This window comes from Geotrypetes seraphini, chromosome 5 (genome assembly GCF_902459505.1).
Source record: "Geotrypetes seraphini chromosome 5, aGeoSer1.1, whole genome shotgun sequence".
NCBI lineage: Eukaryota > Metazoa > Chordata > Amphibia > Gymnophiona > Dermophiidae > Geotrypetes > Geotrypetes seraphini.
The window spans coordinates 76,146,269-76,174,053 of NC_047088.1; the positions used below are offsets into that span (position 1 = coordinate 76,146,269).

The 27,785-nt window shown below is 43.4% G+C and overlaps 1 protein-coding gene across 6 annotated transcripts in view; it reads right to left on the minus strand.

The window, feature by feature from the left end:
* DIAPH2 (diaphanous related formin 2) overlaps positions 1-27,134 on the minus strand; it is a 1,499,255-nt gene extending 1,472,121 nt beyond the window's left edge. For 3 of the 6 annotated variants that reach the window (XM_033944798.1, XM_033944797.1, XM_033944796.1), the window contains exon 1: positions 26,376-27,123. In XM_033944798.1, coding sequence (XP_033800689.1) covers positions 26,376-26,492 — 117 coding nt within the window. In that variant the 5' untranslated portion in view covers positions 26,493-27,123. Of the gene's footprint in view, positions 1-26,375 lie in introns of all 6 variants that reach the window. The other 3 variants (XM_033944800.1, XM_033944801.1, XM_033944799.1) reach the window with 2 other exon arrangements.
* Between the last annotated feature and the right edge of the window lie 651 nt (positions 27,135-27,785).

Below are 27,785 nucleotides of genomic sequence, written 5' to 3' on the forward strand. Positions count from 1 at the left end.
GATTTGATATGCCTCTGTGGTCCTTCTCTTCAACCTTTGGGGATATCTGTTTTAAGGGGCACATTCAAGCTATGAAAGTTCTCTTCTTTATTTGAGCCATTTCACATCAAATTAGAAACATAATTTATTATTCTAATTCTCTTATAAAAAGTCCTTATCACTGCACTACTTTGTGTAGCTGATTGTGAAAACACAGCCAATTTTTGGATAGCTGATGGACCAATTGATTTAATTTGAAAGAAAGCTGTCAATTCAATTAACCGCCAGATCAGTACAAAGCAAATAGCAAGAAAAAAAAAAGCATGTTAGACAACTGGCTGAAGTATCAAACATTAGCAACCATCAGAAAATTCAGATTAGTATAAACCATACTGAACAAGCTTGAAAAAATGTATGTTCTAACCATGGTACAAAGGCATGTTTCATGGAAGGAACACATGACTGGGGGTAGATGTGTATTTACAACTGATTTGGTATATTGATGGGACAAGATTAGTTGTAATTGAGATGAATGAGTTTTAAAATTAGTAGAGGGACTGAGGAAATGAGTGCATGGGAGTATTATGAATGTCAGAAGGACTGAGTGAGATGATGGGTGATAAATTGAGAGCGGACTCAGACAGTGAGTAGATGGAGGAGTAAGGAGTAAGTGAATGGGTGATTGGGATTACAGTGGTAACTCGGTTTACGAGTGCACCAGTTTGCGAGTGTTTTGCAAGACGAGCAAAACATTTGCAAAATCGGAGCCTGCGATCTGGCACCCCTGCGATCCGGCACCCCTCCCCTGCCTCGAACCGGCACCCCCCCCCCCCCCGACACGATTGGGCACCCCCAGACATGATCCGATCCCCCCCCCGACACGTCTGGGCACCCCCCTGACACGATCCGACATCCCCCCCCGACACAATTGGGCACCCCCCCCCGCCGCTTCTTACCCTCATCTGGGCACTCTTGAAGATTGGCCTACTCGTCTGCTGGGCCTTGAGCATCTGAGCATGCTCAAGGCCTGCGAGTTCACGTTCTCAGAACGTGAACTCGCAGGCCTTGAGCATGCTCAGATGCTCAAGGCCCAGCAGACGAGTAGGCCGATCTTCAAGAGTGCCCAGATGAGGGTAAGAAGCGGCGGAGGGGTGCCCAATTGTGTCGGGGGGGATGTGGGATCATATCGGGGGGGGGTCGGATCGTGGCGGGGGGTGCTCAATCGTGTCGGAGGGGGTCGGTTCGAGGAAGGGGGGTGCTGGATCACAGGGGGGGGTGCCTGATCGCAGGAGGGGGGCCTTTGAGGGGAGCAATGCCGGTTCTCGGGGGGGGGGGAAACGCATCAAAGCGAGTTTCCATTATTTCCTATGGGGAAACTCGCTTTGATAAACGAGCATTTTGGATTACGAGTAGGCTCCTGGAACGAATTATGATCGTAATCCAAGGTACCACTGTATTTATTTTTAACATAGTTTCTATACCACAATATCCACAGTTCTAAATGGTTTACAATAATTAATTATTAAGATAAAATTCTAACTAAACAAAGTACATTAATAACAAATTAAAATACAATCTCTCAGCAAAACCTTGGCTAAAAAAAGAAGCTTTAAATTGTTTTCCATAATCTTGTACCCTCCTCATTAAAAAAAAAATTTTAGATCTAGTATCATCCCAGGGGTAGGAAATTCTGGTCCTCGAGAGCCACAGGCAGGTCAGGTTTTCAGGATTTTCACAATAAATATGCACGAGATAGATTTGCATCTCAAGGAGGCAGTGCATACAAATCCATCTCATATATATTCATTGTGGATATCTTGAAAACCTGACCTGCCTACTCCTGATCTAGACCAATCAGTTTAAAGGACACAATATATAATAGTTTTTTATCTGCTGATCTAAGTGGATGCGGTAGACCGTATACTCTAAGAGAGGCAAGAGGAGGGGGAACCTCCCCATGTACTGCCTTTTAGATATTTAATTATTAAATCTTAAATTTTATCTTCCATTTGACAGTAAACCACTGAAGATTTTTCAAAACCAGGGAAATATGTTCAGATCTAGAAACACTTACTAAAATATGGGCTACAGCATTCTGGGTCATCTATAGTGGCTTCATTACGTAGATTGGTATACTCCAGAGTAAACAAACTACAATAATCAAATAGAGGTGAACTCGGAGCCTAAATTATAGTCCTAAAACATTCATAGGACAATAGTTCTTTCAATTTCTGTAATAGAGACAACTTGAAAAAGGTCTTACTCACCAAGGACTTTTGTGCAACTGAAATGACAAAGAGGAATCAATTAAGTTCCCCAAATACTGAATCTCATGCTGAATCTCAGTCACTTCCCCATTCAGGACTTAGGTGCCGCTAAGCACGATTCTCCAAAAACTTAGGCACCTGAAATGCAGGCCTTAATAACTCTCGCATATATTTCAGACACCTAAGTTTTTACCTAGGCGCCACTAGCCATGATTCTGTAAATGGTGCCTAAGTGTGATTGACATGCGGCTGGCACCATATTTTTAGGTGCCGGCCGAGTTAAGTGCCATTTATAGAATCAGCCCTAAGTGCAAACATTAAATTACACTTCAGTAAATATGTCCCTAAACATTTTTAAAATATAAGGATACTGGATATGCTTAGTCATAAGGCTTATTTTTTTTTATCAGATAATTGCTAAAGCAAGAAGATTAAACTATCATAATATTTCAGACTTGAGGTCAGATGTCTGGTCATTAACCCCTGCCCCTTTCCCCATATTGTATTAGTTCCTAATCACGGCCAGAAAGCCAAGAAGGGATCCGCCTCATCTTATTAAATTACTGTACCTGGATGTTTTCCCAGAAAGACAAAACACAATCATTCAAGTCCCCATCCCCCCCAATCTCATTATATACTTATGTAATCCAAGACTATGTCTTACACAGTCATGAATCCACTGAAAGGGTATTCATAAGCAGGAATGCTACATTCTTCAGGACTCACCAGAAACTGCATGTACTTGCCATGTGTATGCCTGTCTTCTGCCCCTTCCCAATAATTTGTTTTGGGTACACAGTGACAGGAGTATAGGACACAAGAATTTCTTCCCCAGAGTTTTCTTTCCCATCCCACATTTAAAAGCTGATACAAATTCAAACAAAACATAAATGTCCTATAACTTGTTAAAATTTAGCAAAAACTATAGGAATTATTTCATTAAATATGTAAGATTTATTTATTTATTTATTTTAGCTGAATTGTTTGTATTTCAAGTTTCCAAGTCAAAGTGTGCATGGAAACATGGAGGGTTGGTTTTGATTTTTGCTTTTTTTAAATCAGTGACCGTATTTAATATCTAATATAATAAAGCCCTAAGCACGCATGCGCACTCCCACCTGCGTGCTCCCATTTTCCGTGCGCTGTAGGGCACCGCAGGTAGGAGTGCGCATGCGCGAGAATCCGCCAAGGCGGATGTTAGAAGAGGAAAGAGAAGCGCCTGATCCGGCAAGTAACTCAACTGCTGAGGAAACTGCTCCCTCTAGCTGATGGAGAAGCCAGGGTGCCAGAAAGAAAGGTGGGAGGGATGGGGGGGACGATACAGAGGATAAGAGAGAAAGAAAAAAAAGAGACTGAACTGAAGGATAAGAAGGGAAATTAAGATACAGAGGAAGGGAGAGAATATTGTAATCACATCATATATCATATCTAATATAATAAAGCCCTAAGCGTGCATGCACACTTCCACCTGCGTGATCCCATTTTCCATGGGCTGTAAGGACCCGCAGATAGGAGTGCGCATGCGCGCGGCGGCGCAGAGCCTGTTGGCCGCGGCAGCTCTTGCCGTCTGAAGGATAAAAACCCCAAAACCCCCAAAGCTCGCTTCAGGTCCGGCAAGGGCTGTGGGTCCTGAAAACCTTCCGATTCAAGCAGCATCTACAGCACTCTACACACACTGCTTCGGGGCCTTCTACTGCCCTGATTTGCTGGGCAGTAGAAGGCCCCGAAGCAGCGTGTGTAGAGTGCTGCAGACACTGCTGGAATCGGAAGGTTTGTCGGGACCACGGGAAGGGAAGGGGGAAGGGATTAAGGGAGCCGGCCAGACCGCAGGAAGGGAAAGGGGGGTAAGGGAAACTCTGCTGCTGCACATGGAAGTGGTGTGGGGGAGGGAAATGGAGGGGGAGGGAATGCTGCTGTGGTTGCTGCACAGGGAAGTGGTGGGAGAGAAATGCTGCTGCATAGGAGGCAGGGAGAGAGACAGATAGATAGAAAGAAAAGAAAAAAGACACAGGGGCAGGGAGAGACACAGAAAGACAGACAGACAAAGGGGGCCAGGGAGAGAGACAGACAGCGGGAGAGAGAGATAGACAGAAATAAAGACACACAGACATATATTCTAGCACCCGTTGGTGTAACGGGCTAAAATACTAGTATATTAATAACTTGACTGCCACTTAAGTCTGAGGTCTTTCTTCTCTATCTTTTGTGAAGACAACTGTTGGTGGGAGTGATTTAAAAAAAAAAAAAAAAAAGCAACCTAGATTCACTTGGATGGTCACAACTGCAGCAAGATATTTACTAACATCATTTGGTCCCCATCTCCATTCACTTTTGATCCATCCTCTCCCTTCCCTACAGGGATTATTTTGCCACCAATACCATGAATTCCCATGGATATCCAAAGGTTTTCCCCTATCCTTGTCCACACCTCAACCTCTCACTCCTCCCTTTCTGCATATCCCTTATAGGGCCCCCTCCAAGGACAAAGTTGACTTCTCCACCCTTCTTCAAGACAATAACTAGAACAAAGAGTGCTTCTGCTGTGTTACTCACCCTCATCTCACTGAGGCAATCTCCAATCAAGAAAATATATTTGTTCCAAACACAAACAAAAGTGTTTTCAACTGCCCCGTAATTCCTCAAACTCACAAGATTAACATGACTTGACAAAGTCAAACAAACTTTTAATGTACAAAATTCAACGAGCATTACTGCCAATAAGCATCAGATTCCAAATGGCTTTGCAGAAATCTGTTATCAGGCAAATCTGATACGCATTTCTTTGACTTGGCTTCTTCTGATGAAGTTGGGTTTTCCCCAGTTCTACAAGGGAAAATGTTGCAGAGTTTGGATGAAATTTGAAAATTCTATCAAACTTGAAATCAGGCTGAAAGTTCAACTTCTGACTATTCATACATCTCTAAATAAGCTTATTGTGGACATCATAAATCAAGAGACTGAAGCTCTCAGGGCAAGCTCTCCATTTAGAAAATGCCCATTAGCGAGTTTATTATTATTTCATGCTGAATCTGTAGAAGCAAATCCCTTCATTTGTTAGGTCATTGGAGGGGCTGTGAAAACTTATCTTTTTACTTAGGGCTCCTTTTACTAAGGTGTGCTAGCGTTTTTAGCTGAAAAATTACCGCCTGCTTAAAAGGAGGCGGTAGCGGCTAGCGCGCGCTATTTTGTGCGTTATGGGGTTCATAATCGAAAGAGAAAAACGGCCAAAAACTGGCCTAAGTCGGCACTTGGATGAACATTTCTCAAAAACATCCAAGTGTCGATAATAAAAACGGATTTTGGATGTATTTCTAAACAACCTAGGCCTTCATAGTGCCGCTGAACGACCAAAGCTAAACAGGGTGTTTCGGGAGGCGTGTCGAGGGTGGGAGTTGGGCAGGACGTGGGCCGGCTTAGACTTAGTCGAACAGCATGTATAAACGAAAGTTTTACACCAGAGCCTAGACGGAACTTGGACATTGTGACTTAGACCATGTAAAACATGGTCTGAGTCACAAAAAACTACCTAAAGTCACCAGATAAGCACTACAAACACATAAAACTGACCCCACACACTACCCCAGTGATCACCAACCCCCTCCACCCCCCATAAAAATTTTAATAATAACTTTAAAATTCTGCCTCCAGACCATTATCACCTGGCCGCCTGGCATAGGAAAGCCTAGTCGTGCTGCACAGAGGCGTTTTAAACCGTCTTGGGGGTGGGTTAGGGACCCATAGAGAGATGGACCAAGCCCATAAGCCCCTGTAATCACTGCATTGATATTGAAACATGTGCACTCCCCTATACACCCCCAAAACCCTTTTGTACTGGCATATAAGTGGCTCCTGCAGCCATAAGGGCTATTGGGGTGGTAGAAAAGTGTGTCTAGGGAATTCTGGAGGTGGTTTGGGGGCTCACCGTAATTAATAAGGGAGCTGTAGGGAGGAGAAAACATGGCACCCTTTTTGTGAAGTTCACAGCAGTGCCCGGTAAGGTACCCCACTATTTAGGTGCCATGTCTGGGTGTGCAGTCCATCACTCTGGAGACCCCTCCCATGTCCAAGAGGCGTTTTGGACTTGGACGGAAAGTTGGACGAAAATGTGGTATAAAGATGGACGATTTAGTGACTTGGACGATCAGATCAGCAGGACGTATAATTAGATGATTTTCGAAACAAAAAAATTTGGACGTATCTTTCGAAATTGTGTCTTAAGCTCTTTTTAACTTGGATGACTTGCGAGATGGATGTAAACGGACTTAGACGTCACTTTCGATATGCCCTTCCACGGCTCTAACGCACCCTTGTAAAAGGAGCCCTTAGAAAATGCCTATAAATGCAACCTATGGAAATTCAATTTTAAATTTGTGTAAGAGTATGTTTTGTGCTATTTTATTGTTGATTCATGATATGATATATGTGGATCTTATAACCCATTCTGGGCTCTTTAGGGAGGATGGGCTAAAAAAATTAATTAAATAAAATAAATGAAACTTTCTTGGTTCAGTATCACAACATACTGCAATAGAACTTACACCTTATCTTTCTTGTATGGTGCATAGAGCAGAGCTTGAAAGAGATGGAAAAAAGTGTCTGAATGAAGAAAAAAACTGCTTCAATGAGACTATTGTTTCCATTTATCATGAAGAAGGCACAGATTGTTAATTACCATATACACTCGAATATAAGTCGAGACCCCCATTTCCCCCAAAAAAGATGAAAAAAAAAATAAAAAAAAAATGGCTGACTCGAATATAAGTCGGGCGTCTTAATATTCAAGTGTCCTGCCTTGCCAGGTTCTGCACTCAGCTCCCCTCCCTCCCAAGTTCTGCACCCAGCCCCCTTTCATCCCTGCCCTGCACTCAGTCTCATTCCCTACCAGGATGTGAACCAAGCCCCCCATCTTGCTAGGCTCTGAACACTGTCCCATCTTCCTTCCCTGTACCCTCTTCCCACTAAAAAGAGCCATCATCATCAGTGATGTCACAATAGCTTGATTGTACCGTACTCCCCTCTGCTCTCTAACCCAGCCAGCAGATTGCAGTAACCATTCCCCTTAATTTAAACCACCTAGTGATAGGCCGGAACAGGAGGGAACCCTCCTGTCTCCTGCCCCGGCCGACACTAATAATTACCACTCTCCCTCCTTCCTTCCCTCGCGTACCTGTGCTGAAATCCTCCTTTGTAAACGTAGTAATCAGCAGCGCACCTGGGCCGGCACGTAGGAATGAGCTTTTCGTGCTATAAACGGCACCTAAATCGGCTTGCACCTAAAAAAATGGCACTGGCTGTATGTCAATCACACTTAGGCACTGTTTACAGAATCACGTCTAGTGGTACCTATGTAAAAACTTAGGCGCCTGAAATGTAGGTGAGGGTTTTAAACGTCTACAATTCAGGCGCCTAAGTTTTTAGAGAATCACGCTTCACGGCACCTAAGTCACGCTCTGCCCATAGAAACGCCCACTTAGGTATTAGGCGCTCCTAAGACCATGCGATAGGTGCCTTTTATAGAATTAACTTTCCTTTTAGCAATTATTATTGAGCCTAATAAGGATATTTTGCCAATTAAGTTAGGTGCCTAACTTTAGGCCCCTTTAGAGAATCTGGCCCTTAGGGCTAGCTTCTGTATACGGCGCTGAAAAATCGGTGCCAATACAATTTCACACTAAGCGCTATTCTATAATCATTGCTCACAGTTGGATGCCATTTGTAGAATGACCTTTAGTTCCGGGATTCATGCCCAATTTTAGGCACAAGGACTTGCATCAAGTAAAACCTGGTTTAAATTCTCATGCCAAACTTATGCACAGACCTTCCTTATTCTATAAAACTGCACATAATTGCCAGGAACATCCCCCCATACTCCTACCCTCTGATCAGATCCACACATGATCCCAATGCCTACAAATGTCTGCATAAATTTTATTTGGTGCCAATTAGTGGTGATAAGACCAAATTTCTGTGTGCAAATATGGCTGCATGTGAGCAAAGTTACTTGCACAATTTATAAAATTGTGTCAGTTATGTGCATAACTTAATTTAACAATTAGCTTGGAGATAACAAGCAATTATAGGCTATAATTGATACTAATTAGCAGTTAAATGCATAACTGCCCTGTCAGGATTCTACAAAGTACCTTATGTATACAACTGCAATTGTGTTTGTGTGTGTGAGGGGGGGGTGGGTTGCAGGACTGATGAGGACATGGGCAGATCAGGAGTGTGCCTACCTGTACATGTTATACAATACTATGAAAGCAGTTATATGCCAGCATCTACACCTTCCTCTGAGCTAGCATAGGTGCTCATGCCTCAAGTTAGGTGCATAACTTAGGATTTCTGCTATTCTATAAGCATGTAACTGATGATATAGAATTTGCACATGGTACTCTCATCCCGGCATCTTTATCTTCATTGGTATTTGATATACCACAAGTTTCCCTATAAGGCATCTAAGCCAGTGGTTCCCAAACCCCATCCTGGAAGACCACTAGCCAGTCAGGTTTTCAGAATAGCCCTAATGAATATGCATGGATCAAATTTGCATGCCTGCCACTTGCATTATTTTATTTTTATTTAAAAAATTTCTATTACACTTTAAATCAAAGCAGATTACAATAAAACTCACAAATTCAATGTAACACACAAGAAACACATTTCACAGAAAACACCTATCAGTTAAACAAATTTTACATTATCAATATCCTTTTATACAAAACTTAATCAGATTTCTAAAAACGTAATCTAATTAATAAAAGGCCTCAACAAAAAAGTGTCTTTAACACCTTCTTAAAATTCATCTTACCATTACACAATCATAAAACTCCAGGCAGTAAATTCCACATCCGAGATCCTGCTGTTGAAATTGCAAATGTCCAGGTTTTCATCTAATGCATTTAGCTCGCTGCCACTGTTTCTAATTATATGCAAATCTCTCTCATGCATATTCATTAAGGCTATTCCAAAAACCTGACTGGCTGGTGGTCCTCCAGGACAGGGTTGGGAACCATTGGTCTAAGCAGTTTACAAAAAAAGCAACCTTTTGATAGCTACCCCCCCTCCCCCCATAGGAGGCAATCCTGAAAAGGCTGCTAAAATTAGGTGTTGGGGAGCTGCACGCTATTTGCAAATCCTATAATAACAATTAGCATAAGTCAGCATTTATGTGCCTTTATCAAAAATTAGCCTGCTCAAAAAGAGAGGGGTCAAAATAGACTATGCTCTTAGGAAAAGACCTACTTCTCCACTCTCAATTTGCAACTAAGACTGAGGGTTCCTTACACCCAAAAAATTATTTTGATTTAATATAAGTTAAAGTTTTTTGTTAGGGTTTTCAATCAGTTCATGGGAACTTCTCATAAATCAATACAAGAGTTCACCAGGGTTTGTTCATGTATTTTACACCCTAAAGTGCACAGCAAGAATCATCCATAAACATCATGCTGCCCAGCCCTAAGTATATTTTTATACCAAATTCAATTAAATTAATAATTTAATCCTATCAATGATTTAATGCTATCAATAATTTAATCCTAAAAAGTTACCCTCAGTGTCAGGTGCATAGTCAATATAAGAGAGTTCAAAAATGTTTTACAAATGTCAAATCACTTCAAAAGAAAGAACATGCTCCGAACCCGTATAGGGAGGAGCGAAGCCAAATCGGCCGAAGCCGGAGCGAGAAGATGGGAGGGGGGAGGGGGTAGGGAAGAGGGGAAAAGGAACCAATCAGTGAGGGGGGGGGAAGGGGGTTAGGAGAAGAGGGGGAAGCGGAGGGGAGGTCGTCCATTTTCCCGAAGGAGACCCAGGGAGACTGATCACCCATCGGCGTGATACCAAAAAAAGAGCCGGGCAGGTTCCGACTCATCCATAACCTCTCCTACCCGGCCGGGGCGGCAGTTAACGATTTCATAGACCCGGCTTTATGCTCCGTCCAGTACACTTCTCTAGACCAAGCCATAGCATTCATCAAACACTCCGGCCCCAGTACCATGTTAGCAAAAGTGGATATCGAATCAGCTTTTAGGCTTCTGCCTGTACACCCAGATTCATTCCCCCTATTGGGCTTTCGTTGGCAGGGTCAGTTTTATTTTGATAAATGTATGCCCATGGGTTGTTCGATTTCCTGCGCTTATTTCGAGCAATTCAGCACGTTCATCAATTGGGTGTTCAGCCATTTAACAACTCAAGGGCTAGCAGTTCATTATTTAGATGATTTCTTATTCATCGCCCAGAGTCGACAAGACTGCGACCAGTTGCTGGCTTCCTTCCATCGACTCGCTATCCACTTCGGCATTCCCTTAGCAAAAGATAAAACAGTAGGCCCCACGAATGTACTCACATTCTTAGGGATAGAGTTAGACGTGATCAACCAGATTTCCCGCCTCCCGCCCGAAAAAATCAGAAAACTACGCACGGCAATACACGACATGAGTGCTCGCAAGAAAGCCACATTACGCCAATTCCAAGAACTCCTGGGTTTGTTAGGTTTTGCCACCAGGGTTATCCCCATAGGTAGAGTATTTGCAAGGCGCCTAGCCAGAGCAACATCAGGCGCGACAAAACCTCACCACCACATTAGAATCACGGCAGCTATTAGGGACGACCTCAAAGTATGGGACGCCTTCCTCATGCAATTTAATGGGCTCGCCTTTTGGCAATCATCTATCGAAACAGCTGACGCATTACAGTTATACAGTGACGCAGCGGGCAGCGAGGGTTTAGGGATTTACTTTCAAGGGTCATGGTCCTCAGCCCGGTGGCCGACTCAATGGCTTAACTCAGACATCCACAAAAACATTACTTTCCTCGAGCTCTTCCCCATCATGGTAGCTTTAACTTTATGGGGAGTTCAATTGGCACATAAATCCATTATCTTTAGGTCAGACAATGCAGCGGTGGTCGAAGCCATAAATAGGTTGACCGCCAAATCCCTACCCATTATCAACCTATTGCGACACATAGTTCTCTTATGCTTACAGTTTAACATTACGATCAAATCTCAGCACATACCAGGGGCCCAAAATGTTATCGCAGATTCCTTATCTCGTTCTAAGATGTCCACCTTCCGGGCGCTGGCACCAGCAGCAGATCGTCATCCGACTCCGATTCCCAAGGAATTATGGCGGTTTGGACCCTCGACGTTTGGAACCTGATGCTGCAATCGTTATCGGAAGCCACACGGCGAAAATATATTCAGCTGTTTGAATCCTACACGGCGACAGGGACAGATTACACGGTCCGCTCCCTAGTACATTTTATCTGTCAATCCAAGCTAGCTGGGGCGAAGAGGACTAGGGTGGCGGCCACGCTATCCAGCATTAGTTTCTTCACCGACGCGACAGGCACCCCAAACCCGACTAAGGCCTGCGTGGTGAAACGCATGATGAAGGGCTGGGAGCATGAGCAAGCATCCCTCCCGGACCGCCGCCTCCCTATATTACTCGACAACCTAGTCATGCTTCTCCAAATATTACCGATAATCTGCCACGATGCATACGAGGTTAATCTCTTCTGCTGTGCCTATTCACTAGCTTTCCATGGCGCACTACGAGTCAATGAACTCGTCCCGGCTTCCAAACGACCGGGAGCTGCCGGCAGAATGTTACTATCCAATGTCCGCTTCACCGAGTCCACCTTAGACATAAGGATACCTCATTCTAAAACCGACCAGTTCGCCAGAGGGGCCTGGCTATCGCTAGCCTCCTCTTCCACACCCATCGTTTGCCCTCTACACAATCTCCTGTGTTACATGTCTAAGAGGTCAGTGAAACCCGGTTTCACTTCTACTGCATTCAAACGGTTCACCTCTTACACGTTTTCAATTCTCGAGAATTTTACACCTATCCTTCACCAAGTTAGGCATGCATGACAAACATTTTCGCTCCCATTCCTTCCGCATTGGAGCGGCCTCTACCACCGCCGAGAATGGCTTATCCGACCATCAAATTAAAACCCTAGGGAGATGGAAGTCCAACGCTTTTCGGAAATACATACGGCCATTCTCGGACAACTGAACCAATACCCTATCACCTACTAACCTAATCTCTTCCATCTCAAACCTGCGTTACAGGTTTTCAGAAGCACATTTGGATATGCGGCCACTTCTTTGTGCATTGGGCCCAGAGAAGAACCCTGGCGAGACCGGGGGTGAAAATCTGGGGTTCCCGATGACCGAAGTAGTGGTCACCTGGATGGGCACTAGGGGAATGTTATGGGACCAGCTTATGCCATCGATCCTATGGGCTCTACGGTTCCGATTAGAGAATGACACGGGGAGCGATCCCCGCAGCGAACCGCTGCGTGGCTGCGGTTTGGCTGCGGGTTATGGTGACCTCATTAGCAAATCGCCGCAGACGCGGGGACAAATCCTTTCACCGCCCGCAAAAACGGTGAATAGATTTGTCCCCGCAGGCCAATGTCCCCCCTTCTAGGAACCGCTATTTACCTGTGTTTCACCTGCACGTTGCCGCATTGACTCCGCCCCCCAATATACTGGCTCCTCATTTGTCAGATCAACCCTTCCTGCCAATAGAACCCGCCCCCCCCTCCGACGATCGCCGGCAGGAAGGTGCTCAGCCCTTCATGCCGACAGAACCAGCCCTCCCCAACGATCGCGGCAGGAGGGTACCCATCCCCTCCTGCCTACCCCAACCCCCCCCCCCCCAACGGCCCTCCCGACGATCGCAGCAGGAGGATATCCAACCCCTCCTGCCAGCTCCCCAACAGCCCCCCTATGATCACTGGTAGGAGGGTGCCCAACCCCTCCTGCCGGCCCCCCCAACGGCCCCCTATATCGCCAATAGGAGGGTGCCCAACCCCTCCTGCCGGACCCTCCCCCAACAAACCCCGCCATCCCGAAACACCACCCTTAGTCTTACTTTCCAAGTTGGACCGGACAGCTCCTCGCTCGTCTGGCCAGCAGGCCTGCCTCCGTCCAAATGAGGCGGGCCCGCCCCTCCCCTCCCCTGCCTAACCCACAGGATCCTAGGGCCTGATTGGCCCAAGCACCTAAGGCCCCTCCTATAGCGGGAGTGGCTTTAGGTGCCTAGACCAATCAGGCCCTAGGATCCTGTGGGTTGGGCAGGGTAGGGGCGGGCCCGCCTCATTTGGATGGAGGCAAGCCTGCTGGCCATACGTGTGAGGAGCCGTCCGGTCCAACTTGGAAAGTAAGACTAAGGTGGTTCCGGGGTGGGAGGGTTCGTTGGGGGGGGGGGGGGTCCAGCAGGAGGGGTTGGGTACCCTTCTGCTGCGATTGTCGGGAGGGCCGTTGGGGGGGGTCTACAGGAGGGGTTGGGTGCCCTCCTGCCGTGATCGCTGGGGGGAGGGGAGACTTGCAGCCGTAGCCACGGTCACTATGCTAATCACGATTAGCATAGTGACCGCGATTAGGTACACGATTTGGTACACGATTAGGTACACGATTTGCCGCGATTAGGTACAGCGGCCGCGTCTACTTACCATGTAGGCTAACATTGTAAGCATTAAAAGTACATGTCGTGTTTGTTTTTGTATAGTTATTAACTAATATTTAACTAAGTTTTTAAAGTTTTAAAGAATGTTTCCTTTATACGTAAATAAAGAAAAGTATTTAAAATCGTACCCGTTTGAGGCTTTTATATATGCAGCGGTGACGGTGACGGGGCGGTGAATGGGGTTGCAATGGCGGTGACGGGGCGGTGAATGGGGTGGCAGTGGCGGTGACGGGGCGGTGAAGGGAATGGCGGTGACGGGGCGGTGCAGAGGATGATGAGATGGGGACGGGGCGGTGACGGGGACCAATTTTTTCACCGTGTCATTCTCTAGTCCCGATGCCATCCACATGCTATCATACTGCATTTGGGCGGCAATGACATCACAGGTACACACAGTATACAATTAATCAAAAAAATTCAGAGCGACTGTTTATCCTTAGCCGGAATGCTTCCCCACACGATCGTACTGTGGTCCCATATTATACCCCGGTTGGTATGGAAAGGCGCCAGATCTCACACAGCCGTGGAGAGAACGCGCAAGAAATTAAATAAGTGGATGACTAAGTTTATGCCCACTGTCCGTGGGTTTACATTAACACATGAATTGCTCGAGGACAGCTGTCCAGGCCTGTACCGACCAGATGGAGTACACCTCTCCGACATAGGACTTGATATATTTACCTCTACAATACAGGATGGCATTGAGGCTACGTTAATGCGTGAAGGGCCGCAGCCATGACACTTGGGGGGAACCCGCGATAAGCGAGGTTTCGCTATCACGGGTAGTGGCAAGTAAGCACAGCACATGGGTAGAAGGCTGACATCTTTACAGTGGTTAAGACATGGGGCACGTCGCCTTGCTTGGACGGCAGGGGGCCAGGCCATGATCTTCACAACAAGGTACCGCTGACGAGGGGACACTTCCTAGAACGGGAAGGGTCCGGCGAGCTGGGGGAAGCTTGTACGGCGCCCCACATGGTGCGGAATAGAGAGCGAGATGCTGTGCGCCTGACCATGTTCCTTATATGTTGCCTGGTGATGTACATTGTGTGTTATGCCATTTTCGGAAGTGCGGTTACAGTGTACAGTTCATCACCGTTCATGCTTGATAATGATGTTACGTTGATAAGTTTGATAACAGTTTATGTAATTGTGCTGTTATGGCTGCGGCCAAATAAATTCCACTTGAGTTGATAAAAGCCTGAGTGTCATCATTGTGCCACGATAGACCATGAAAGGTAAGAGCAACAGTGCTGAGTACACGATTTGTCCCCCGAATATCCAGAGTTAAGTAATTCAATCTCATTCTTAGCTTATACTCCTCTTCACAAAGGGGGAATTTATCTTAATGAAGACTGCAGCTATCCATTCATGAGGAACAGTATTCAAACCATGGTCTGGGAAAAATGCCCCTGGGTTTGCCCCCGAGGAGGGACAAGAAACGAGGCTCTGTAGGACAATCAGCTGTGGCACTCTTGCACATGGACTTTTGAACCAGAATGGATAGCTGTGATCTGTTTTGGGCCTGATGCACGTGCTGGCCCTGTGGACCGGCACTGGTCCATGGACCGGTGGTTGAAGAACACTGTTCTAGAACCTTATCATGCAAGTGCTAGGCATGCCCCTCCCATGTGCACGTCCTCTCACAGCTTTGTGTTATAGCTTTTGTGTGCTGTCTCTAGAATAAGGACTACTTGTAGCTATGCCAATTAGTGGTAATTAAGGCCAATTATCCCTTATTAGTTGTTGGTGCCAATTAGCCCCACATTTACCATTTAAATTATGCACAACTAGTATCCTATGCATACAATTTTGTGTGCTAACAGTTAAAGGAATAGGTTATTTCAGAAAGCTTGCACAACATTGCACAGAAAAATAGCAGCTTTTATACACGTAAATCCCCTATTCGTGTAAATACTGACTTTAGAAAGCCGCTATTTAGACCTGCAGCATGTGCCATTTGAAAGCGGGGTGGGTGCAGGCCAGTAAAATATGAAGTTATTTTCAATTATCCAATGGCAATGCATACACACTTTTAAAAATCTAGGCAATTAAATTTACAACAACTCTGTGGCAGTTAAGTGTCAGCTAGAAGCTAGTAGAGGTTTGGGGTTTGAACTAGTGGTGAGAAAGCAATTGTGCTTATTCCTATAATGTTAAAAAAAAAGCATTGCATCACTCACTTCTTAACTGGGTCTTCCTGGATGTCAGTTTTTATGTAAATTTGTCTCTTCCACTAGCAGACATGCTTTTACCAATGGGCAAAAGGGGCAGCTGCTCCAAGATCAGCTTAATAAGTAAAATTGGCCAAAAAGATAGCCCTGAGCACAGAGCCCACTTAGGTGCAGCTTATGATTTATCTTTAATCTTATCTATTGTTTTGCATTTTTTTTTTTTTTGTTCTATTTCTATCATTTAAATTTCTCCAGAATTCTACTGTTCAACGTCTCCCCCTTCTGCTTCTATTCCTTTCTCTCCTCTCTTCTACCTCCCAAAGTATTTAGATCAATGCTGTCTTGTTAAAATGTTTATTTTATTTTTATTTTTCCACTAAATCTACTTTTCACTTCTCTATTACCCTCCAGGTACTTTAGTTAGATTGTGAGCCTTCGGGACAGTAAGGGAATTTTTCAAGTACCTTTCCTATTTCTAATCTTTTCTGTAAACCGCTTAGAACCTAACGGATGTAGCGGTATATAAGAAATAAATTACATTACATTACATTACTTTCCTGTCTTCCCTCCATCTCCCAGTGCAGCTGCTTCTCAGAGATAAAAAGCAGCAAGTGTGCCCTTATGCTGCTTTTTATCTCTGAGAAGCAGCTGCACTGGGAGAGATAAAGGGAAAAAAAGAAAGATACTGCACCTATGTGGACCGATCTGGCCCCACCCCCTTATGACTACACTTCCTGTCTCTGTAAGGCAGACTGGCAGAGCAGACTAATGGTGGCTTCCTGCCTATGTGCTGCTTTTCATTCCTGGGAAGCAAAGCAAGCTGTGCTGCTGGATTTGGGCTGGGGACCAGTATTCCCAGGGCCCCATGGGTGGTTTATGCAGCCCTATACATATATAAATACCAACCCTGACACATGTAAGCTGCAAAATCACAATACATAAGTACAGGCTTCCATATCTGCAAAACCCTAAATGATATCACTCTTATTTAGACCCCCCTTTTAATCAAGCCATGTTATGGTTATCACTGTACACTGTGGTAAAAGCTCTGATGCTCATAGAATTCCTAAGATAGCTTAATAAAAGGGAGGCTTTATGGTAAGTTTTCTGCCCTATGTAAGCGTATTTCCAGTGACATTATCTGTATTTTACAAAAGGCTCCACTTTCAAAGAGAATTTTGTAAAATAGTTAATTGTAAACATTCCAACTTGAATGTCCATTGTTCCACTTAGATGCACTATACAAAAATGGGCTTCACCTTATTCAAAAAGACAATGGCAGAAGAAAGGTTGTTGTTCTACAGTAGAGAATGACACGGTGACAAAATTCATCACCGTTCCCGTCCCCGCGGATAACCGCGGAAAATAATCCCATGTCATTTTCTAGTGTCTATTTCAAGCTCGGTCCTTCTACACCAGCATTCTTCAAAGCAAAGCTTGCAGGTCAGTGGTTGTAGCCATTCATACTCTGATTCTTATGTGAGCCAAGGATAATGAAGCCATTGTGACATCACTGATGTGATTGGCTCTTAGGCACTGGTGGAATGAGGCATTATGACATCACAATATCTGCTCTGGATAGCAGAGACTGTCATTCTGTAGTGTCTGTTTCAACCTCAGTCCTTCTACACCAGCATTCTTCAAAGCAAAGCTTGCGGGTCAGTGGTTGTGGCCATTCATACTCTGATTCTTCCCTCTCTCCTTAAAGAATGACATGAAGATGGTTTCCCGCGGTTATCCACGGGGACGGGAACGGTGCTGAATTTTGTCACCGTGTCATTCTCTATTCTACAGTTAGTTTCTATAGAACTGTAGTCTCCAATGTGTGGCCCCCAAATAGTTTGTAGCGGCGGCGGCAGCCAAAAAAGGAAACAAGATGCTAGGAATTATTAAAAAAGGGATGGTTAACAAGACTAAGGATATTATAATGCCCCTGTATCACTCCATGGTGTGACCTCACCTGGAGAATTGCGTTCAATTCTGGTCTCCTTATCTCAAGAAAGATACAGCAGCGCTAGAAAAGGTTCAAAGAAGAGCAACCAAGATGATAAATGTAATGTAATGTAATGTAATTTATTTCTTATATACCGCTACATCCGTTAATGAGCTTGAATAAGGTTCTCAACATTAGAGGCAGAGGAGGGAAGGCGTACAGGAACAGATTCGACCAGTCGAGGAGAAAAGCATCCGCTGCCAGACGGTGAGGAGAGTAAAGTCTGGAGCAGAATAGGGGCAGCTGGTGATTGTGAGGAGCTGCAAAGAGGTCTATCTGAGGAGTGCCCCATTGAGTGAAGATAGACTGCAGAGTTACAGGATCGAGTGTCCACTCGTGAGGCTGGAGAATTCTGCTGAGTTTGTCCGCTAAAGAATTCTGTGCTCCCTGAATGTAGATAGCTTTCAGGAAGAGATGGTGATCTATGGCCCAATTCCAGATCTTTTGGGCTTCTTGGCATAAAGGGGATGGAACTCCTCTTGTAAGAGGAAAGACTAAAAAGGTTAGCACTCTTCAGCTCGGAAAAGAGACAGCTGAGGGAGAGATATGATTGAAGTCTACAAAATCCTGAGTGGAGTAGAACAGGTACAAGTAGATCGATTATTCACTCCGTCAAAAATTACAAAGAGTAGGGGAACACCCGATGAAGTTACAGGGAAATCATTTTAAAACCAATAGGAGGAAATATTTGTTCACTCAGAGAACAGTTAAGCTCTGGAACTGGATAGTGTAGCTGGTTTTAAGAAAGGTTTGGACAAATTCCTGGAGGAAAAGTTCATAGTCTGTTACTAAGGCATGGGGAAAGCCTCCGCTTGCCCTGGATCGGTAGCATGGAATGTTGCTACTCTTTGGGTTTTGGCCAGGTACTAGTGACCTGGATTGGCCACCGTGAGAATGTACTACTGGGCTTGATAGACCATTGGTCTGACCCAGTAAAGCTATTCTTATGTTCTTAATCTTGCTCACTTGATACGGTAAATGCAAATGATCTCTTAAGTATATTGCTCAGGTGTCTCATTTATGGATTTTGCTACTATTGACAATCCAAAATAAATTTACTTTTTTAAAATGTATCCTTGAAGTGTTGCATAAGGGCGATTTGTGAATCAGCCCCCCCCCCCCGGACCACGGATCGGATCAGATCCCTCATGGATCGGATTCGATCTGTGCCCTTAATGAATCTAGCCCCAAGCCAAATAAAAAACTGGGTGCAAATCCCAAACTTAGGCATCATTAGACAGCTGCAATTAGGGTACTAGCGGCGCCTAATATACGCATCATTTATAGAATCCCCCAGTTACTGTACAAAGTTCATTTTCAAAGTTAAACTATGACATTGTAATGTTAGTAGAATGCAAAAACATGTACACAGGAGACTGCTAGTCCTTCAATAAACAAGATGCACCTGGGAGTAGTCCTGCTGTGGTTTGCCACGCCTAATGGATTATTTGCTTCTGCTCTAATGTCTCCAGACAATATGCCATCTCAAATCAAACTCTCATGTGCCTTATTATAAAACGTTTCCTGATTAATTTACTATGTCTGTCTCATCAACATAACTAAAAGCTAAATATTCTCAAAGTGTAAGCAGAACTTGCATGTTGAAGTCTCACGCTGTCTGTTTCAGAGCTTAGCATAGGTGTGCTTTCTTTCATTTTCTCTCTCTTTTTTTTAAATCAGAGTAACGAGGGAGGTTGTAGCTGATCTGCATACCAGTCTCCGATGACTCAGATCACTAACCCACTCGGAGCTCGTTGCAGGAGCTGGCAAGATAATGGGCAGACCACAGCTCATCTATGCTTTCTCCCAGCTGCCCTAGTATTAAAATCTGTAGATCACCACAAGGCACTTAGGCTGAGCTGCTACCCTTCATGACTTGTTTTAGCATTTCACCTGGCACCATGGAAACAAAAAAGCCTGCAGATAACCCAACTGTCTCTGTAATGAACCACACAGGTCACCACACCCGCTTAGTGTGGATTGCTGCTCTGCCATACTTCTTGCAACAGCCCATCCGTAACTAGAGCATATGCACTTTAGGTGCCATGTTTCTTTCAATTGCCTTGGTAGAAGATTCAGAAAGTGACCACAAGCTGTGGTTCATCTACTTATTTAACTCCCAACACTATTCTACTATCATATCCCACCAAAAGTACAGATTATATGGTCCCTGTCTGCTACTATACTCTGTTTCTATAATTTATAATAGAAGAAAAATATAAAATGAGTCAATATTCAAAAGGGTTTAACCAGGCAGGAGAGGCTGCTTACCACTTAAACCACGCTGAGCTGCCCAGATATTTAGCGGCAATTAATCAGATAGTGCTGCCGAATACCCTCTCTGACCGCCAAAGCACTAATTGGCTAGGTTAGGGATAGTCCAGGGGGGTGGAGCGTGGGCGGAGCCAGCTCTTAATTGATTAGCTGCAACTTTCCGTCCACTGGCCTGTTAAGTGGGCAGGTAAAGGTAAGATAGCTGAAGGGCTCAAATATCTGCCGATGCCCAATTATCTTCCGCGCTGCTGCACTGTCCCAGATATTCAGTGCCAGATGGAAGCGGATGCCCCGGTATTAAATATCCGGGGTTCATTCAGCCTGTGGCTGTGAACAACTTACAAGCCACCTACCACCATGGCTGAATATCAGGTCTAAATCATTTATAGAAATCAGTGATAAAACAGGATCATGTGCAAGGAAATGAGACCTCAAAAGCTATACCAAAATGTAAATGAATACCAAATTATATGAAAATACAACTAATGAATAATTGGTATTATAAATGATATTATCTTCAGGGAATGTCCCTGGGGATGATACTGCTAATATATATATAAACCTTGACAAACTATAAATGGAAAAATGAAAAAATGATGGTCAATCAAACGGATCAAAAGAAACAATCAGTACGGGCCGTACGCTCTCGTTTCAACCAATGGCCCCGGGCAATGCTTATGCAGTGACATGCACTTAGAAATAAATCTAGATAAACCGTGCCCAGTACATCATTTTATTCTTTTGAAACGTATCAAAAATTAAATGAAAACATTCATCCCCAAGCGTGGACTTCTGAAGAAAAGATCATGAAAAAGAATATCTCCCTGAAACCTCATATACAAAAACACCAAAATGTGAAAAATGAAAAAATTATAATGCAAAAAAATATATGATAGTAGTGACTACCAATCAAAAAACTTTCTAAAATAAATACGTGAAAATATACAATATCCTCAATCTGTGTATCGAAAATTCAAAGTGTCTGTCAATAAAAAGTCTGAAAGACGTGATGCAAAGTGGAAACCAATAAAAATCAATAAAAGTACTTAGCTCAGTCCTTTCAGAACGGGATGGGGTTCAAAATTCAAAGTTCAAAGTTCAATCATGGTTCTGAGATGCCTCTGCTTGATCAATCCCGCTCACTTGCGAAATACTTATTAAAGAATGAACTTGTAGGTACTGTAGCCGTGGTACTTGAATATGGATCCAAAGAGCTGATCGGAAATGTCTCTCCAATTTCTAGCGCTGGTGTTATTCACTCATTCAACTCACTCATATGTCTCATATATCTCGCTCGTTGGTCTCAGCGCTAGAAATTGGAGAGACATTTCCGATCAGCTCTTTGGATCCATATTCAAGTACCACGGCTACAGTACCTACAAGTTCATTCTTTAATAAGTATTTCGCAAGTGAGCGGGATTGATCAAGCAGAGGCATCTCAGAACCATGATTGAACTTTGAACTTTGAATTTTGAACCCCATCCCGTTCTGAAAGGACTGAGCTAAGTACTTTTATTGATTTTTATTGGTTTCCACTTTGCATCACGTCTTTCAGACTTTTTATTGACAGACACTTTGAATTTTCGATACACAGATTGAGGATATTGTATATTTTCACGTATTTATTTTAGAAAGTTTTTTGATTGGTAGTCACTACTATCATATATTTTTTTGCATTATAATTTTTTCATTTTTCACATTTTGGTGTTTTTGTATATGAGGTTTCAGGGAGATATTCTTTTTCATGATCTTTTCTTCAGAAGTCCACGCTTGGGGATGAATGTTTTCATTTAATTTTTGATACGTTTCAAAAGAATAAAATGATGTACTGGGCACGGTTTATCTAGATTTATTTCTAAGTGCATGTCACTGCATAAGCATTGCCCGGGGCCATTGGTTGAAACGAGAGCGTACGGCCCGTACTGATTGTTTCTTTTGATCCGTTTGATTGACCATCATTTTTTCATTTTTCCAAGGAAATGAGAAACAGAATAGGAGTTGGTAATGCATGGTATATCAATGAGGGATGCAGATTCACTCGAATAACCTCAACACTTCAGGGTTTTCCAGGATCATTAATAGTACAGGGTGCCCACAGAAACACTCCTGGTTACAAAATCAAAATTTATTGAAATATGTGTATAAATAAGATGACAGCAAATACAAGTCCCAAAAAGCACAGTTAGCAAGATCTTACTCAATCACTTGCACTTTCAACCTTCTAATCTAATCTAAGGCTTGTCTTTATATACCGAGTCATCATTCTAAGAAAGCTCAACTCGGTTTACAATAATTAACTTAACAAATAAAAACCATTACAAAATTAGACAAAATTTTGGGAAATTAATTTTCAAAGTGTTTAGCAAATAAAGTAGTTTTTTAAAGATTTGCAAAAAAATTGAAGTGAGCCGGAACTCCTTAAAAGAAATGGAAGATCAATGCAAAGCGACAAAATGACCAGGTGTTCCTCAAGTGGCCCCCAAGATCACCGGACATTACTGTTTGTGACTTTTTCCTTGGGGGGTACGTGAAAGACAGAGTGTATGTACCTCCACTACCTGCAACTATGGATGATCTGCAGGAACGCATCACTGAAGCTATAAACGCAATCATGCTGGATATGCTTCGGAAAGTCTGGTCCAAGCTCAATTATCACATCAATGTTTGTCGAGTAACAGGTAGGGAGCACATTGAGTGTATGTAATCAACAGATACCATATGAAACTGTGAGTTGATGAAACTGTAGCCTCAGAGGTCAAAGAATATTCCAATAAATTTTGGTTTTGTAACCATTTAAAATCAAGGAGTGTTTTTGTGGGCACCCTGTATTTAGGCAGAAACCAGCTGTAAAACACTGCCCCTTTGACTGGGGGGAGGTACCTGTCTTCCAGGAGGAGTTAATCTGCCACCTGAAAATCTGGCTCTAGACCAGGGGTGCCCTCACTTTTTTGGCTTGCGAGCTACTTTTAAAATGACCAAATCAAAATGATCTACCAACAATAAAATTTTTAAAAACACAAAGCACATTGTATGCAAAGAAAATGTCACTTATCATTTGTATTTGGGGGGGTTTTTCCCCAGAGGTCAAGGCAGATGACTTTACAATATGCAATGTCACCTCAGTAACAACTATACCAAAATAGACAAATACTGTATACTCCCTCCCCTTTTACTAAACCGTGATAGTGGTTTTTAGCGCAGGGAGCTGCGCTGAATGCCCCTCGCAGCTCCCAACGCTAAAAACCACTATCACAGTTTAGTAAAAGGGGATCATAGTGCAAAATATAGACAGCAGATATAAATTCTCAAAACGGACACATTTTGATCACTAAATTGAAAATAAAATCAATTTTCCTAGCTTTTTGTCTGGTGATTTCATGAGTCTCTAGTTGCACTTCCTTCTTCTGTAAATCCAATATTTATTTATTTCTGCCTTCTCCCCTTTTCTTTCTGCCTCTCTTTCTTTCTCTCTCCCCCGCCCCCTCTTTATTTGTCTTTCTTTCTCTCTTCCCCTGCCCGCCTTTCTTTCTCTCTCCCCCTGCCCCCTCTTTATTTGTTTTTCTTTCTCTCTCCCCCTGCCCGCCTTTCTTTCTCTCTGCCCCCTGCCCCCCCCCCCCAAGCCATCACGCCGATTTCTCCACTTCTCCGATTCTTTTTCTCTCCCATGCTGGCCTAGAACTTCCTCTCCGACGTCAGAATTGACATTGGAGGTGAAATCTTGTGGATCCGGTGCTTGTACGCGCTTGGCCTGGCTCGGAGAGGCAGAAGAACAAGATCGCAAAGGCAACGTGATCGACTCGCATTGCCTTTACAATTTACTGGTCGATCACGATCGACCATTTGGGCACCCCTGCTCTAGACAGTCATTTTCAAGTTGTGCCTTTCTTTCTGGTAATCTTAATTCATCTATCCTATTTGGCCCAGCAGAGACCACTCCCAAGCAGGCTTAGGGATTTCACCCAATCTCTAAGCTTGTTTTTGCTGGTTCACTGATCTTTTTGGTCTGTTTTTGCCTCCGGATTCCAACTTCCTATTAAGTTCCTTGGTTTCAGTAATGCTTGTTTGCTCTTTGGCACTGAAGAAACCTCTTGGAGGTACAATGACATTGAAATGTACCTTGAGCAATTAAAAGCAATTCAGTTGCATGCAGAACTAATTTAGGCATCGCTAGGCGTCCGTGATTAGGGCGCTGTTTATAGAATCAGTCCCTAAGTGCTCCAGCTTCTGGTATTCCAGTCCCAGAGCAAGCTACTTTGTTTCAGTGCCTAATATTCCTAGGCTCTAGCTCCTTGTAATCCAGTCTTGGTTTTCAGGGGCGCTCATACTGCAGACTCCAGTCCTTTGCTACTCCTGATTCTGTACTAGAAAGCCCAGTTCCAAAGACTGCAGTTTCCTTGATTTATTGCATGGTTCCTTAAGGGAATTCAGCTGCCATCATCTCAAGGCTGACTCCCAAGACTCTGGTACTGTAGATTCCAAGTATGCTCCCTATTTGGCAGCTTGATCCCTAGTGGTAGCACCACCACAAAGGAGTCAGTGCTGCCATTTGGAACCTGGGGGAGGGGTGCAGTTGGACTATGCATGAAGAGAGATCACTATACCACAACTATCTCCAATAAGTGTTGGGGCAGATGATACATTGACTAACGATGATACTGAAGTTTTAAAAGTTAGTGTAATGTCAGCTGCCTTGATTCTTGCTTCTATAAAGTCAGCCTCTGCGTCATTCATTAATTAGACTATCTTTTACCTTCTAAATCCTATTCAGAGTTACACTATGATTGTCCGTTGGCTAGTTTGAGTTTAGTTTAAAAAAATACACCATTCACAGTTACCATAAAAAATAAAGCATCCCTCATCCTGAATTATGAGTCTGATCTGAGGTTGAGCTCAGAAAACCAGCAAGCAGGTCACATGAGATAAAAAGAGGACGAGAAAGTATACAAACAAACCTCTACTAGTGCCAAGCTCAAATTATTCAGTATTATCAGAAAGAAATGCGAATAATATAAAGCTGTGATAATGTTTGGCTTGTAATAATTGCCTTGTGCCAATTGCTGCAATTCCATACCATAGTGCATGCAGTGGGCACGTAACCTGGAAAGGCTGGGAAATCTTTATATGTTTCACATGTGAAGGTATTATTAGGTTAAAAAAAAAAAAAAAAACAAAAAACATTTTAGAGCACTACCATGTTGTGGTAATAACTTGCCTCACAGACTACTGGGCAGATTTATCTAAGTTTTGCTCTAGTTTCTCTAGCCCAGTAGAGATTCAGAAAAATACTTTTTGAGAAAACATGAACAAATTTGGCATTGTAATATAATTTAGATATTAATATAATAGATCTCATTTAGGGAATATAAGACAGGAAAATGGAACAAGGAAAGAAACAGATGGGTGCCTCCTCTCACGCCCTACAGGATCTAATCCACACTTGAGAGAATATTGCTACACATTTTTCTGGACACCACCCAGGTATGACAGGAGTTCAGTCCCAATTTGCTGTGCAGTAAAAAGCCATCCTCTTATTGTAGCACTCAGTTCATAAAAAGCAAAACCATTCTTTAACCAGTGTCGGCTCAGGTTACTAGCTATTTCTCTTTCTTTAAATGCACACCCAGCTGCTAAAGTAAACTTACAATAGGTATAGGTGTTCTTTGTTGAACTGATACTGACAGCGAGTTCGGATTATTGAACCACAACAATCATAGTCTCTAGTTGTATCAGTCACAAGAACACATTCTGAGCTTTATAAGGTGTGCTCATTTTGCATGTCTGCATGTGTAAACAATTTAAATAAAATATTTGGCAGAACACTGGACAAAGGTCCTATTTTAGCACTGGATGCGACACTTTTGAGTTAGCAAAATGATGAAGACTTGAAGAGATGCCTCTCCCTCTCTGAAAACCAAGAATGATTTTTGTCAGTAACACTCCTCCAAAATATCTCAGCAAAATTACTGAGTAGTATTTACCATCCATCATTTGGGTGGGTTGGGGGGGTAACAAAACAATGCTGATGACTAATGATCTCAGCAACTTCCCCAACCATTGTGTGGGCCTCTTCCTTCTGTTTAACCCCAACTGTTTTTGCTGGCCAGGATGAAGACAGCATTCACCCCTTGTTAGGTACTGTTCAAGTCATGCACGCCCTTCCTTCCCTCCCTCCTGTCAGCAAAGCAGCACACAACCAACATGACCAACTCACCAGCTTAGGTTTGTTTTTGCTGTCTTCTGGTTCATTTGCCTTCTTTTTGCTGTTCCTATCCACGTTCCTGCCACTGCCACTTAAGTCTTCACCCCCTGCAGCCTGCTGGGGCTCCATGCTGTCACACCCCACAGGTAACAAACAAGGAAAGAAGTCCCCTGTGGGCTGCAAGCTGCTGCTGTTTTCCTTCAATGTATTATAGGGCAAACAGCACTCACAGATATGTCCTTAAATCAGTAATGCATATGGTTCAATAAACGTTCAGCCTAGTTGTGTCCTGCCAGCTTTTACTTTTGTAATTGATATTAAAAAAAAAAAAACCAAACACATCAGAAGTTTTCAGTGATACCAAGAAATCAAAACAATGCACCGTCCTTATACATCCAAGCGACAAAGTTAAAAAATGAGCTGACACAAGCCTGAATACATTCCAGATATATTTCCAAGAGAGCTTAGGTTTAAAAACGTATTTAAAAATAATTAAGAAGCATGTGTTCATGTATTAAAAGTTCTTAAAGTTCTCAGCCAAAAAGCGTGTGGTTGCCTAAAACGAATACAGGCAGTTCCAAGACTAGCTAAAGTCTTAGCGGCGAGCTTCTTAGCAGAGACAGCTCAGTCTCTAATGACAGGGTGCTGCACTCGTTTGTCAAACCTGTAGCCACTTGTCCACTCCCCGTCCGCAGAATGCCATGATCCAGCCAGCTCCCTCTGTCTTCCCTGGCCCCACTCAGTAGATGTGATGAACTGAGCATGCTCCCCAGCAGCTACTCTCAACCCTTCTTCCCAGGGCAAACTCAGTCCCTCTGTGGTTACGTCACCTGACACTTGCATTCGATACAGCAGATTCCATTTACTGAGGACTGGGAAGAAGCTGACGCTGCCATCAGCTGCGGCAGATTCACCACAAGTCAAACTGGTTATTAAGTTGCTATCTGGTTTGTATAGCTAGCAAATACGATGTTTAGCCACAGTGTTGCCATTCCAATGTCCTGATTTCTTGCAACAATAACATAAGGCTTTCAGGTATCCCATTTGTCTTTTTACATAAAAGAAATTACAGTGCAGCATGGGATAGTTTGCCTGCTTACTTTTTTTTTTTTTTTTTAGGTGGGGCAGGGAAAGTGGGACCAATTCAGTATTGCTGCAACACCACTCCCCCCATGCTTATGTATTGCATGCCTTTTGACTTCAGGGCGGGGAGATCAATTGTAAAGAGTGAGTAATAAACTATGGTGTGTGAGTGACAGTTTTTTCATCCTTTGAAAATATATTATAGAAAAAACATTTGCCAAGTTATGCTCACAAATATAAATGTCAAGAGACAGAACTAACATAAGGAAAACACCCTTAAACATTAGTAAAATATTTAAAATGCATATTATAATAATTTACAATGTTCATATCTGACAG